The 15666-nt window shown below is 53.9% G+C and overlaps 1 protein-coding gene across 2 annotated transcripts in view; it reads right to left on the reverse strand.

Moving 5' to 3' along the window:
- Positions 1-341: 341 nt before the first annotated feature.
- JDP2 (Jun dimerization protein 2) overlaps positions 342-15666 on the reverse strand; it is a 41867-nt gene continuing 26542 nt past the window's right edge. For both annotated transcript variants that reach the window (XM_060095800.1, XM_060095801.1), the window contains exons 3-4: positions 10314-10418; positions 342-1444 (exon numbers count right to left, since the gene is read on the reverse strand). In XM_060095800.1, coding sequence (XP_059951783.1) covers positions 1259-1444; positions 10314-10418 — 291 coding nt within the window. In that variant the 3' untranslated portion in view covers positions 342-1258. The remainder of the gene's footprint in view (positions 1445-10313; positions 10419-15666) is intronic.

The following is a 15666-nucleotide window of genomic DNA, read 5'->3' on the forward strand; positions in this document are numbered from 1 at the left end:
GACTTAGCTCATGACTGTCAGGTCCATAAGTGCAGGGCCTAGGTTTGTTTTATTCCCCAGGGACTACTCAGCCCCTTGTAGCGTACCTGGCACACACCCAGCTGGCACTCAGGAAACATTTGTTGAGTGAATGAGCAAAGTAAGTACTGCAGATTTAACTTCTCTGAGCCTCGACTTCCTCATCTATAAAATGGGCATGTAAATACTTACCTGGGAGGGCTGTTGTGAAAACCAAGGGCCCACGGCAGATGCTCCAAACATCTCCGACACTGCACACTGGGAGGTCACCAAGTGTGCCTTGCACCCCATTCCCTAGGCAGACACCACAAGAGGCGGCTGGGTAAGTAAGAGTAACGTTTACTGAGCGATACAGGACTGAGTACTATGAAGGGTTTACCAGGATGGAAACGCACCCCACCCCCTCCCAGGACACCCCGCAACACCCAGAGACTACAGTACTTAGGAGTTACACACAACGGCCATAACTGCTGGATATCTGTTCGTAACAGACAAACCATAACATATTTATACTGTATCACATCGAGTGATTATAGAAATCCATATATATATTGCTTGTATAAAATCTTTTTTTTTGTAAAAAATATTAAAAAAAAAAAAGAAAGATAAAAAACATGTGCAGTTGAAAGCCCTGCCAGGACAGCCAGTCTGTAAACATTCAGTGAGTATGTGCTTTGGAAGGGCGCCCGCGCCTCGTGCCCACAGCAAACTCCAGCAGGGCCGGCAAGGGTGCACCCGGCTGCTACTCCCCAGCAAGGCCGCACTGGGCCCCGCATCACGGCCCTCTCCAGCCTCGCATCAGGGTCAGGGGTCAGGGCTGGGGCAGGCAGATGGCAGTGTTACTCAGCTCCATCCTCAGCCGTGTTTGGTTGTAACTCATGGCTTTTCCTGGCTGCTCGGAGGTCCCTGGGGTAGGTGGCCTGGCGGAGAGGCCGGAGAAGTGCCCAAGGCTGCCTGGCTGGGCGTCTCTCCGGCCTGGGTGCCTCTGTCCTGCCTCATTTGAGCTGGGCCCCAGCAGGACAGCCCCACCCTCAAGTCTACTTTGGTCTCAGCGCTGGGTCCTTCTGGGTTTCGTCAGCCTGCTCTTCCCCTTACGTGGCTGATCTGAGTTTCACAAAAAAGCCCCACTAATTACTGGCTGTGCTGAGCCTTGTTGTAAAGTTTTTCATGCACCAAGGAAGGGCCCTCTGGTGCCCTCCTCCTCCTCTTCCTCCTCTTCCTCCTCCTCCCAAGCCCACGGTCACTTCTTCTCTAGCTGCTCAAGCAGCGGGTTGCCTTCTGACTCGGGCGTCTTGACGCTGTCCGTCCGAACAATACAGGTGGGGCGATGCCGGTTCAGCATCAGGATGAGCTGCTGTCGTTCCTGCTTTAGCTCCTCAATCTGGGTCTTTAGCTCTGCGTTCATGAGTTCCAGCCGCTCGGATTCCTGCGTGCAAAATAGACACATGGCTTTAGGCTCTCACTGGGAACCAGCTCCAGGCAGAGACTCTCCCTCTGGGTAGGCACAGGGCACAGCAGGCTGGCGTTTGCCTGTTTTCTGTCTGCCAGTTTCCCACTAGAGGAAGCACAGAATCTGCTATTGAGTCCCCCGGGGTAACTGACTTTCTTTAGGCCATGCCTGTCACACCTGTGACACTGGCCTGTGTTGCTAGTGGGATGAACCCAGGTTATATCCTGGGGCCAGCCTGGTTCATGTCCCACCTCTCTTCCCCACTCAATCCACTCCAGCCACAGTGGCTTCCTTGCTGTTGCTCAAATATGCCAAATACTCTCCTGCCTCAGGGCCTTTGCACAAGAAACAAAGGGTGGGACAAGAATGGAGGCCAAGTGGATCAGAACAGATGTATGGAGGATCCACGGAGGGGTTAAAGGTGGCCTGCGATGGCAGTGCAATGGCAAGGTGCTTTATGTATGATAAATGTATGTTGGGGATATATTGGCCTGTAGGATCCACAAGCCCAGTGTGGTCACGTAATTCCTCCTAAAACATGTGCTTCCTGGTTATTAGTCTATAATTATTTAAACAGCCTCTTCCTTATCCCCTGATATCTAGAATCTCTGCCCACTGGGAGGCAATCAATCCAGCAGTCATCCTTCTGGATCCAAAATGTGGCTTTAAATAGACCTCAAGTGAGATTTCCAGAGAACTTCCAGCTCAGCTGGAAAGGCTGCAGGGCAAGGAAGCAGCGTTGATTTGATTTAGGGGGTTTACCTGTTCATGACGACAGGTGACGGGCGCACCAGTTCAAGGCTCTGGGGGTCAACACAGGAAAATACAGAGGCACCGGAATGATATTTCTTGGACTCTGTCTCAAAACTTATAACCAGTTTGGCGGTTGGAATTTACTCAAGGGCCAGCAAAGGTTGACCAGTGATTCTCAACCAGAAGCAATTTTTGCCTCCCAGGAGACATTTGACAGTATCTGGAGACATTTTTGTGTGTCACAGCTGGGGAGGGTGGGTGGTCTTGGAATCCAGTGGGTAGGGATCAGGGATGATCCCAGATATCCTTCAATGCACAGGACCCCACAACAAGAACTATCAATCCAAAATGTCCACAGTGCCAAGGCCGGGCAACCTGCATCAGACCGAGTGTGGGCTGTGGTTGCAATGGGCTGAGCGGCCCTGCCTGGGGGCCCAGCCAGACAGCCTCCCTCGGGGCTCTCCAGGGCCCCAGGGCTGCTGTCTTCCCCACACCAGCCAGGCTGACTGAGTTGTTCCTTTTGCTCATCTCTGCAGAGGCAGCCCAGGGCTGGGGACTCAGAACTGCTGAGATGTACAGTCCTCATGACCAGATGCTGAGGGAGAACAGCCTCAAAGAAGGAAAAAGTGCTCAGGGGGAAAATATTAAAAGCCAGCTAGGGTGGTTTTGGATTCAGCTGGATAAAGTGCGACAGGGAGGCTGGCCTGGTCCATGGTTCTCCAAATTCTGAGAGAATAGCATCGCTGAGGGCCAGGAGAGACCCCACGTGAAACCATGAGTCTGGGGCAGGTGGGTGCCCATCTTAGCTGCCTGCTCACTGGGTCTACAACCTGGTGACCTTGGGGATGTCTCTGACCATGTGGTTCCCCCCAGTCAAGGTTTTAGCTCCAACTTCAAAGCCTCGGAGCCTCTTGCCTCCAGGAGTTTCAGTTCAATCCACCCACCCACCAGCGTGTGCTGAGAACCTGCTGTGTACAGTGAATGCTCTAGGGGGTCCAGAGGCCCATGAGCCCCTAACACAGATCTTGTGCAGCTTCCACTTTAAGGGGAAGAAGGATTTATAGAGCAGGGAAGAGCTTATCATGTGTCCATCAGCCATCCAGGGTCTAGAAGACCAGGAGAGAGTGGGCTAAATGGCCGGATCTGACATTGGGTTTGAAAAATGGGTTGACTCTCGTTGAGCAGAGAAAGTCGGTAGGAGTGGGGGGCATTTCAAGAAGCAAGCCCTGAGTGAACAAGGACGCAGACATGGGAAAGCTTAAGATGTGTTTAGGAGATAAAAATCCTCCATTGTGACCATAGGTCACTTTAGGATATAGTAGGGTACAAAGCTGGGAAGGTGGATTTATAGCCAGAAGCAGAAAAGCTGGTGGGGTTTGGAATCAGAGTCAAGAGTAAGTTTCCTAACTTCCCTGAGCCTCAGTTATCTCATCTGTAAAAAGATGATGATCCTGGGGATTAAATGACTGCACATGGGAAAAGCATTTTGCAAACTGAAGGGTTAGGGAGGCTTACGGAATTTTTACTTTAAGCCATGAGCAAGGGAATATGAAGACAAGAAGGAGGAGAAGCAGAGGAGGAGGCCATTTCCAAGAAAACTTGGCAGGTCTTGGAGACTGCCTGCATTTGCAGAATGGGCAGCTGGGAGGAGCGCTGCCCTTGAGCCTGGGGTGGGGGGTATCCAAGGAAGCGGGGAGGAGGGAGTTGCTCTGGAGAGCAGTGGGGAGGGCAAGGAACGAGTTGGGTTGTACAGTGAATGGAAGTTACAATGGACATGCAAGGGGCAGGGTCCAGCAGCACTGCACACACATCCTTGTCCTTGAAAAGACTGCACGTCAAACCCACCTTACACGTGAACACCTGTATCGCACAAAAAGACCAACTGTGTATGTGGCAACTTGCTTCCCTGTGCATGTATCATAGGTATGGCATGATATTTTGCTGGTTTGAAAATGTATGGGTACCTCATGGACTATCCTGACCTCTGACAGTCTGGCTATCAGACTGTAACTAACTGCTTTTTCATTTTATTTTCTTCTGTTTTATTCGTTGGTGCTATGTATTTATTTAATGTGTAAGTATAAGTTGAGCTCAGAGGAATTTTTTTTTTTAACCATGATTGCAGAAGTGGTTTGTGGTTTTAGAACAGCAACTACCTGATCTGTTTTCCTAATAAATTCAGGAACGTGGGCTAGGATCTTCACACCTTAAGTATGAAATGAATAACTCTTCTTGCATTTTTGTTTATCGTTTTTTTTTCTTTTTGCGGTACGCGGGCCTCTCACTCTTGTGGCCTCTCCCGTTGCGGAGCACAGGCTCCGGATGCGCAGGCTCAGCGGCCATGGCTCACGGGCCCAGCCGCTCTGCGGCACGCGGGACCCTCCCGGACTGGGGCACAAACCCGTGTCCCCTGCATAGGCAGGCGGACTCTCAACCACTGCGCCACCAGGGAAGCACTGTTTATCGTTTTGCCTCTGGTAGATATTTACTGCCCTAGAGAAAATGAAACCATTTGTTGTTTCAGAATGGAATTAATGCAAGTGAAGGAGGTTCCGTCTCCTCCACGGTGGTCAGTGAAAGGAGCAGAAAAAACACAGGGTGACGGGGCTTCCCTGGTGGCGCAGTGGTTAAGAATCCACCTGCTGGGCTTCCCTGGTGGCACAGTGGTTGAGAATATGCCTGCTAATGCAGGGGACACGGGTTCGAGCCCTGGTCTGGGAAGATCCCACATGCCGCAGAGCAACTAGGCCCGTGAGCCACAACTACTGAGCCTGCGCGTCCGGAGCCTGTGCTCCGCAACAAGAGAGGCCACGATAGGGAGAGGCCTGCGCACCGCGATGAAGAGTGGTCCCCGCTTGCCGCAACTAGAGAAAGCCCTCACACAGAAACGAAGACCCAACACAGCCAAAAATAAATTAATTAATTAAAAAATAATAATAAAGAATCCACCTGCCAATGCAGGGGACACGGGTTTGATCCCTGGTCTGGGAAGATCCCACATGCCACGGAGCAACTAAGCCCATGCGCCACAACTGCTGAGTCTGCGCTCTAGAGCCTGTGAGCCACAGCTACTGAGCTCACGTGCCACAACTACTGAAGCCCGCTCGCCTAGAGCCCGTGCTCCACAACAAGAGAAGCCACCGCAATGAGAAGCCCGTGCACAGCAACGAAGAGTAGCCGCCACTCGCCGCAGCTAGAGAAAGCCTGCGTGCAGCAACAAGGACCCAAAGCAGCCAAAAATAAAAATTAATTAATTAATTAAAAAAAAAAAACCCCACAGGGTGAGGGGCTGGGCATCCTTCTGTGTGCCCTTGGACTAGTCACTTCCCTTCTCCGGACCTCATTTTCCCCCTTAAAATATAATGATTGGCCCAGGGGACTTTAAGCATTAAGATTCTCTGACTCTATTATTTTTAAAAGTTACCCTAATGAACTTCAAATAGGGCTCTACTTCCCAACTCTTCCTGTTAAAAAAAAAAAAAAAAAAAAAGCCTGGTACAGACTTCTGAGCCCAAAAGCCCTGTCTGAGTTAACATTTTGACGCTGCCACTGGCCAACTACACCGCTGTGAACAAGATTCCCAAGTCCCTGAGCCTGGGCACCTGAAGAGAGTGCTGGGCCACAGAGGAAGCTCTGGGCTCCGGTCCTGACTCGGCCACCGTGTGACGCTGAGCAACTTTCATCCCTCTGAACCTCAGATGCCAGTCAGTGGAATGGGGCTGCTTGCCTCCTCCTGAGTCACTGTGACCATCAGGGAGAGAGTGGCTCTGAAGAGCAAGGAGCGCTGTGAGGGTGTGAGACTTGTGTCACTGATGCTACACCCAGGGAGCTGTGTCAGGCACAGCGGGGTTACAGAGGCCGGCTGTACAGCCGTGGGGAGCCAAGGGGCCGCCGCTCCCGAATGCAGGCAGCGGAGGTGGCCTGGGGCCCGCAGGGCGCGGATCTGACCCCCACAGAGGCCTGCCTCCTTCAGGGCTGTGGCTGGTCCTGGCAGGTGAACTCTGAGAGGCTACAGGAATCTCCCAGGGTGGCTCTGAGTGTCCAGGGGTCAAGAATGGGAGGGTAACTTTTTACATTATATGTATATGTGTGTATGCGTATGTATATATATATGCGTGTGTGTGTGTGTGTGTGCGCACACATACACATACATAGACCTTTGTACCTCCGAGCCTTGTAAATATTTGACGTGTTAAAAATAAATTACAGAAATACAAATCAAAACTACAGTGAGGTATCACCTCACACCAGTCAGAACGGCCATCATCAAAAAAGCTGCAAACAGGGCTTCCCTGGTGGCGCAGTGGTTGAGAGTCCGCCTGCCGATGCAGGGGACACGGTTTCGTGCCCCGGTCCGGGAAGATCCCACATGCCGCGGAGCAGCTGGGCCCGTGAGCCATGGCCGCGGAGCCTGCGCGTCCGGAGCCTGTGCTCCGCAACGGGAGAGGCCACAACAGGGAGAGGCCCGCGTACCTCAAAGGAAAAAAAAAAACAAAAACCTACAAACAATAAATGCTGGAGAGGGTGTGGAGAAAAGGGAACACTCTTGCACTGTTGGTGAGAATGTAAATTGATGCAGCCACTGTGGAGAACAGTATGGAGGTTCCTTAAAAAACTACAAATAGAACTACCGTACGACCCAGCAATCCACTACTGGGCATATACCCTGAGCAAACCATAATTCAAAAAGAGTCATGTACCAATACGTTCATTGCAGCTCTATTTACAATAGCCAAGACATGGAAGCAACCTAAGTGTCCATCAACAGCTGAATGGATAAAGAAGCTGAGGCACATATATACAATGGAATATTACTCAGCCATAAAAAGAAACGAAATTGAGTGATTTGTAGTGAGGTGGATGGACCTAGAGTCTGTCATACAGAGTGAAGTAAGTCAGAGAAAAACAAATACCGTATGCTAACACATATATATGGAATCTAAAAACAAAAATGGTTCTGAAGAACCTAGGGGCAGGACAGGAATAAAGACGCAGACATAGAGAATGGACTTGAGGACACAGGGAGGGGGAAGGGGAAGCTGGGACGAAGTGAAAGAGTGGCATGGACATATATACACTACCAAATGTAAAATACCTAGCTAGTGGGAAGCAGCTGCATGGCACAGGGAGATCAACTCGGTGCTTTGTGACCACCTAGAGGGGTGGGATAGGGAGGGTGAGAGGGAGACGCAAGAGGGAGGGGATATGGGGATATATGTATACATACAGCTGATTCACTTTGTTGTACAGCAGAAACTAATACAACACTGGAAAGCAGTTATACTCCAATAAAGATGTTATAAATAAACTAATTAATTAATGACAAGAGAATCCCCCATGTCTTCAGGTACTGACTGTGCACACAGTCTTCTGACTTCACGCCCTAAACCTCACACCCGGCCTCTGCTTCCAAGGCCAGAGGGGAGGAGGCGGGCGTGGGGACGAGGGGGGCTGGACTTGAGCCCCGACAGACTTCCCGAAACCTCCCTCCTCGAGGCCTGCACTTCTCTTGGTCCACAGCTGCCTGCTCCTCTCACCAGGACATAGCACCACCGCCACACAACCGGTCTTCCCACTCTACTCTCGGCTCCCCATTCCGTGCCCCACGCTGCAGCCACAGCGACAGGGTGTATCTCTCTCCTCCCGAAACCCTCCCATGGCTCTCCATGACCAACACACTTCATCATCCTAACAGGGACACGTGAGAGAGTGAAAGAATGTGCCATCAATAACCAGGCCAGGCCAACAGGCACAAACCGGGACTGCCCCAGACAACCCAGCACAGGGAGTACCTGACAGGTGAAGGCTCTGGGGCCCTATTCGCTCCATGGACTGTACACTCCAGCTACACTGGTGTTTTTTTCACTCCCTTCACCACATCCTTAAACAATGCCTCTTGCCTCTGGCCTTTGCTTTGGCTTTCCTGGTGACTGGCCCCTCCAGCCCTGTCCTTCCACACGTTGGCTCCCGCTCCTGTCTTATGTCTCAATCAGCGGTCTTTCCGCAGCCTAGACTCAGACAGGGCCCCTCCGTCTGTGCTCACAGCCCGCCGCGCTTGCCCAACCGAACGCTCAGCACATATCCCATCCCTGTTTCCTGCCTGCCACCCCACTGCAGCCATGGCCTGCAGGCCCACTGTGTGGCGGCCACTCACTCAGCACTAAGGATGGACGGATGGGTCAGCGAACGGCTGGGTGAATCCCGGCTCCACCGCACACTAGCAGTGTGACCTCAGGCAAGTAACCTGACTCTCTGCGCTACGGGTCCGTGTCTAAAATGGGGATCATCCATGTCTAGCTCAGTGGAATGTTATAAGATTAAACGAGATATGGGAAATGCCTGGCACACAGTAGGTGCTCAGCCGGTGTTACTGGAGTGTGCGGAGCAGCGAGCCCCGCTCACTCGGCGCTGACCATTCGCTGCACTCGTGTGTTACTGGTGTGCGTTCACGTGGGCCTTCTTGCCTGCTGGCTGGCTGACAGGCCCTTGAAGGCGGGGATGGGATGTGAGACGTCTCTGTCCCCTGCTATGCCTCGCCCAACTCCACAGGCACTCAGGGCTGGAAATGAGGGGTGTGACACTCCATCTATCTTAAAGGCCTATGTGAGACCCATGTCTTAGAAATTTCTTGAAAACTTCCTACCTGGTGTTGGTCCACCATCTCTTCCAAGGGGCTCCCAGCTCTAGGAGTCTAACTCCGCCTGGACTGACCTTTCCCCTGCCCTAGAGGCTCACAGCCGGAGGTGTACACACAGCCCCACGGTGTTGACACCCAGGATCTCAGATTTGCTCTCTGCTTGTTGCAAGCATGAGAAGAGACCCACAGATCCCCAGCATCAGAGGAAACTCAGTCCAGCCCGGCCTTGTCTCTCCAGCTCCCACAGGACGGGCCACAACTGGTCCTTCCTGTGTGTCCCCGGCGCACCTAGCACAGGGCTGGGCACTCAGTACATGCTTAAGACTACTTGTCCACAAATCAATGAACGAGCAAATGAATGAATGAACAATGGAATGAACAAACCCATGAATGAATGAATGAGAGCCAGCAGGGCAGAGTGCTGAGGATGGATGCTGTGAAGTTAGCCTCAGGGCGGATCTCAGTTCTACTGCTTAGTTGCTGAGGGACCTGGGCAAGTTACTTAACTCCCCGTGCCTTCCTTAGGGTCCCCATGTGCAGACAGAGAATAACGCAGGCCCCTACCTCATACAGTTATTATGCCGATAAAATGAGCTAATATGTACACTGCGCTTTGCACAGGGCCCCACTTCACACGTTAGCAACTAGTGTTAACGGTTGCGCGCTGTAGAAGGGAGCCTGACCCGTGATGTTATTATTCTATGATGTTACTATTGTTATTTAGAAATCAACAAGGGATTGGGGGTGGGGAGGCTGGAGACCACCGGCTTGGACTAATTAGCTTTCTGGTCATGTCCCTTCACAGCCATCTACCGTTTTTGAGGAGCAGGGAAGGCCTATTTGGCACATTCCAAATGAAAGGGCAGGGATGTGCTCCGAGGGCCACGAGGCAAGGCGGCCCTCCACTGGCCTTGGCACGCACAGCTGACCTCTGGTCCCAGAGGCAACAGCCAAGAGCTCGGGGGTCAGCTTCGGTGGGGCTGAGGCCAAGCGGACGGGAGCCTCCCGCACGCGAGGGAGGGACTTTTCTCTGCCCCATCGCTACGTCCACTGCCCACGTGCAGGGAGCTCTCACTGACGTCATCTGCACCCGCGCCAGACAACTCCGGTAGCTCTCAGAGCACCGGCATGGGTGGTGCCAGTCCTGGGCCCTCTGGGCCCATCAGCACCGCGGGTCTGACCTCAGTTGGAGGGGGGGAACTTGGGTCCTCCCACCTTCTCTGGTGGTCCAGGGATCTGGGTGGGCGGAACGACTGCTGGCTGCCCCTGGGCGTCTTGGCTCAGGGAGGGGGCATCGGAGAGAAGGCAGGGAAGGCAGAGGGGTCGAGGCCGGTTGGGCAGATGCCAGCGAGTACACATTGATTCTGCAGGCATTCGATGGCGTCTCCCGGTCCATAAGCACACTAGCCACTAAAGGACAAGGCCGGGGTCCCCCCTGGCCACTGCCCTGCTCACCCGCTGCAGAAATTCCGTCCGTTCCTTCTTCTTGTTCCGGCATCGGGCGGCCGCGACTTTGTTCTTCTCCCGACGCCTTTTCCTTCGCTCTTCTTCCTCGTCTAGCTGTGAGGGCAAAGAGCCATGGATGAGACATTGAGGCAAGCCTGGCGTACAGCTTCCCTCCTTACGCTCGGACCAGCAGATGGACAACTTAACCCACATCTCGCCGTGAGTGAGCCGCACTGCCAGCCCGCTGGCCTCTTGGCGGGTGGGATGGCAGCGTTTCCCAGCCGGCCCGAGGATGCTCTCGGAGTGGGTGGGCATCCCTGGGAGAAGTCAGTGCCCCAGGAGGGCAGGGCCACCTGGGTTCTGCCAGAGTTCAGGAGGCCCAGAGCCTGGTGCTCTCCTCACACAGGTGACACCCCATGGGTGGTGGCGGTCTGTTCTCTTGCCTGGTCCAAGCCCTCTGGGCACTATTTTCCAGGTCAGCGGCTCCCTGGCACTTCCTTTCAAAACACCTTGGGCATGAGTGTTGATGTCACCCTCTGCCCCACTGTCACCTCCCTAAGGTATTGTCCTCCCTCTCGGTCCTTCCAAACCCTCAGATCTATCCCCTGGTGATGGAAAAATCTCCCCAGGCCCTCACCTGGGTTCATCCTTCTCTCTGCCTCTGCATGTTCTTCCCCCAGGACACCCACTTGCATCCCAGGATCCCACGGGCTCCTTAAAGTGCCCTGCTTGGGACACAGGCAGAGGGGCCTTTGGAGTCTCCAGGCTTGCTTCTCCCCGAGACACACTAGGAAATTTACCCTGCATGAAACAGGGCCCGTAGAATGGGAAGGAGAAGGCTCGCTGCCCACCAACACGGACTTTCAGAGCTGCAGTTATTGTTGTTTCATTAATAATAATAACAAGAGCTGCCATTTGTTGCCTACTTTGCTAAATGCTTTAAACACAGGTCATGTAATCCTTACAAAGTCTGATGAGGAAGGTACTATGACTGTCCCATCTCACAGATGGTGAGACTGAGGCTCAACAGCTGAGTTTGCCCAAGGCCCTACAGCAAGGAAACAGTAGAGTCAGGCTTCCAACTCAAGATTTCTCTGACTTCAACCTTCCTGCTCTTGACCACAGCCCCAGCCCATTAGGATCACTTTGACGTGATGCCTCTCACTGTCCATTACCCACCAGGAGAATCTGGAGGATACACAGGACCAGCCGGTCTGGGAACGGCCTAGAGTCCGAGGCCACTGGAGAAGTGTAGGGTTGCCAACTCTCTCACTTCTGGAGCCAGTTGCGGGTGCTTCTGGCAGCCTGAGGCCTGGAACAAGGTCTCAGCCGAAAGGGCTTCAGGCCAGGAAAATAAACAGCCTCTCTGCCTGCACTCCCAGCATGCTCTAGGAGCTCAAGACCGAGGGCCTGGGCTGGAGACCAGCACCCACGGCCCTCAGCACAGGCCCTGGCAGGGCACAGCCCCTTCTCCTTCTCCACCACCTTGGAGCTTCTCCCTGACCCACTCCCACCCTGCCTGGGAGGCTGGCTGGAGAGGCGCCTTGTCAACACGGCCGCACCCAAGCACCTCCCAGCCCCTTGGCCTCCTTTGAAACAGAACCAGAAGTGACAGCTCCTCTGGCTGACCCGCATCTGGGGAAATAGAAACCCAGACAAAGTTGATTCCACCCAACCTCTACCTCACCCCCAACAAGGCCAAGGTAACCGTGACGACAGGCAGAGGGAAGGAACTGGAGGAAGTGGCTGGCAGTGCAATCTCCCCTCGGCCGAGAGGGTTTGCCCACAAACTGCCAAGGTGATGTGTGCAACCTGGGCCCTGCCAGGCTCACAGGGTTCTGGGGTTCTGGCAGAGCCGCCGTTTCCTAGGAGACACAACCTCTGTCCTCCAGGACCCACCTCCCTACCCCACCCCTGCGTAGGGCCTCATCCTACATAAAGCTGGAAGCCAACGGAAGCTGCGCTAGCAGCAGATGCAAAGAGGCTCAATGCTGGAAGTTTAGGAGATCAACTGGGCCAGGATGACACCCGGATGGGGGGCTGCTCCACCCTGCCTCTGCAGCCACATCAATTCCCTCCTGCCATTGCTCTCGACTCCAAACGTCTCACCCTTCTCCAAGCCAGCCAGGCCCTCCCGAGATGACCTTCCTTTCCTATTTGTAAACTCTTACAACCCTCAAGAGCAAATGCCGCCTCCTCCAGGAAGGCTCCTTTGACTCCCCAGATAGAATTAACTGCTTTTTCTATGCTGCTACAGCACTTTGAGTTCCCTGCTGTAAGAGTCTCTGTCACACCCCACGGTAATTCACTGCTTATGTAGTAGCTGCCTTCCCTGCTAATCTGGAGAATGGGGGACCTGGGTAACCCCAGCACCTGGCATAGAACATGGCACTGAGTAGGGGCACAGCAAATGTTAGTCAAATGAATGAATGGAATAAAAGATTCAAGAGAAACATGCCACAGGCTTGGATTCTATAATTATAGAAGTGATGTATTGCCTACATTTGCATCTGCATAACCTTTTCTTCAATGCTAATAAGGAATTGTCTCTGCCAGGGATGGCCTCTTCTCTCTGTCTGCAGGAGGCCAGCAAACCTTGGGGATTGGGTGCTGCCATCCCCAGAAACACATTGACCAAAGATGGAGTCAAGATTCAGGGTGCAGGGACTTCCCTGGTGGCACAGTGGTTAAGAACCCACCTGCCAATGCAGGGGACACGGGTTCGAGCCCTGGTCCGGGAAGATCCCACATGCCGCGGAGCAACTAAGCCCGTGCGCCACAACTACTGAGCCTGCGCTCTAGAGCCCACGAGCCACAACTACTGAGCCCGTGTGCCACAACTACCGAAGCCTGCATACCTAGAGCCTGTGCTCCGCAACAAAGAGAAGCCACTGCGATGAGAAGCCCGCGCACCGCAATGAAGAGTAGCCCCCGCTCGCCGCAACTAGAGAAAGCCTGAGTGCAGCAACGAAGGCACAACGCAGCCAAACAAGGAAAAAAAAAAAAAAATTCAGGGTGCAGGCCACCGATGGCTGCGGTGGGTGCACAAATCCCAAGCACGCCCTGGAAGGCTCCAGGCTGTGCACTTAAGCCTAAAGCCCCCAGCACCACAGCACCACCGGCTTCCAAGTCCATCCCTGGGCCTTTTCTGTACCCATGCCTTGGCTAGTATCTCCCAATAAAGCAAGAAATGGCCCCAAAGCCCCATCATCACACTTTCCCCTTTGAAACTGTGCTGCTTCTCCCCCAAATCCTCCTGCTGCTATTTAAAAGCCTCCCACAGGGCACATAGAAAACGGATGCTGAGGTCCTGCTGGAAATAAGACAGAGGTTGGGCAGTGCCCTTGGCCTTCTCCATCCCCACGGGCTCACTCTGGCCCCTCTCGCAGGGCCTGCATGGTCTGCGTCTCTGATTGGAGCTGTCTGGACCAGCGCAGCCCTCCCCCAGGCCTTTGTTCATCCCCAGAGTTGAGGCTGCTGCCTTCTCCTTGATGCTCCCCGGATTCTCTGAAGCATTTGGCCCCGCGTGGGTGACAGACAGCAGAGTGTTTTCACCGCCCACAGCTCAGACATCTAAAACGGGAACCCCAAATGGGAGATAGGACTTTTTCTGCAGATACAGCGGGAAGATCCAGCATGTGTGAGGAAGAGGCAGCTTGAGGCTCAAGACATTTAAAAACCATGAGATGGGGGCAGGGGTGGAGTAAGCATAGCATTCCCTCTTCCCAAACTGGATCCTGGCTCTGTTTACCCCCAATTCCCAGGAAGGCCCAAGGACAAAGCTGTCTGTGTTCTGGCAGTCAGGGGGGCCCTGCACCACCCTTCACATTGGAGGGACAGACCTGGGGATCCACGGCCAAGGGTGCCCTCCTGCTGAGCAGTCCCTCCTCAGAGAGCCTGTCCCAAGCCCCTGCTGAGGGCCAGGGCGACCCCAGCCCCGGCCCAGCTGACTGGACGAGGTGTGAGCGGCTGACCCAAGCTGGGTTGTATTCACCAACTAGAAATTTGAAACAGAACTCCTGGACTGGGAGGCATACAGGCTAGACAACCAATTTCAACCCAGAGAAGCAGAAAGATCAGGCTGCTGATGTGTGGAGGTGAGCAGAGACCACACGGCAAGAGAGAAACAAACGCTCAGCTATAGGAGGGAGTCGGACAAAGAGAGGGAACGGGTGACAGAGAGAGAAGCAGGGCCTGGATAGGGTGTGGTGAGCAAGGTACCCAGGGTACACATTTCAGGAGGCGCTCACTCTGGGGCTTGTGCCAGGGCAGGGTCAGCACCTGAGGGTGGGTGCCTCCTTAAATGCCGTGCCCTGGGCATCTGGCTTGCCTCACCCTGTCTAGACCCCGAGAGATGGAGGGAGCTCCAGAGAGAGAAAGGTAAAGACAGAGACAGAGAGGAGAGACAGAGGAACACAGAGAGACAAAGGTGGGTGGAGAGAGACAGGGGGAACGAGGCAGAGAAACAGAGAGAGAAACGCAGGGATATGGCCACAGGCCGATGGTACAGACAGACAGAGGGACAGACAGGAACTCTCCTGGTCCTTCTGATTCCACCCCTGGAGAGGCCTGACTATGCTTCGTCTCCGTGGGGTCCATGATGGGTACACCTGAATCTACCCTGGAAATTCCTCCTTTGGCCTGAAGGGAGCTGGAGAAGGTTTCTGCCTCTTGCCACTGAAAGATGCCTGGGACACCAGGGTCCCACCCTTGTGAAGTCAGGTGATGCAGAAGGTGGTCCCCAGTAATCCAGGGGAGAAGGCCTACCCAGGAGCAACGCTTCTAGAACAGCTGGGAAAGTGGCAGAGCCTGGATGCAGAAGAGCCCTTGAACAAACAGAGGTGGGTCACCTCAGCAGGTAGAAAGTCCCGGGTATCAGGGGTCCCAGGGGGTTAAATGGTCTCAGTAAACCAGTCAGAACAGGCCTATTATCTTCCTCACTTTCACAGATGAGGAAGCTAAAGATATCAAGGCTGTCCAGAAGGTCAGTGACTGCTTTGAATCCAGGCCTTTTGGCCCCAGGGCCTGAGCGTCTTCTGCTCTTGGAAGGGCAGGCAGCCTAGGTAATAAGCGCCCCCACCCTTTCAGCTCCACCCTGATGATGGGACCGTAAAGCAGCAGCAGAAGCATCTGACTCTGAGCACGATGACCGTTTTGTTTTTTCCTACCTGGGTTTTTTTTTTTTTGCGGCACGCGGGCCTCTCACTGCTGTGGCCTCTCCCGTTGCGGAGCACAGGCTCCGGACGAGCAGGCCCAGCGGCCACGGCCCACGGGCCCAGCCGCTCTGCGGCATGTGGGATCTTCCCGGACCGGGGCACGAACCCGTGTCCTCTGCATCGGCGGGCGGACTCTCAACCACTGC

The sequence above is a fragment of the Mesoplodon densirostris genome, chromosome 4 (genome assembly GCF_025265405.1).
Source record: "Mesoplodon densirostris isolate mMesDen1 chromosome 4, mMesDen1 primary haplotype, whole genome shotgun sequence".
In the NCBI taxonomy this organism is placed as follows: Eukaryota; Metazoa; Chordata; class Mammalia; order Artiodactyla; family Ziphiidae; genus Mesoplodon; species Mesoplodon densirostris.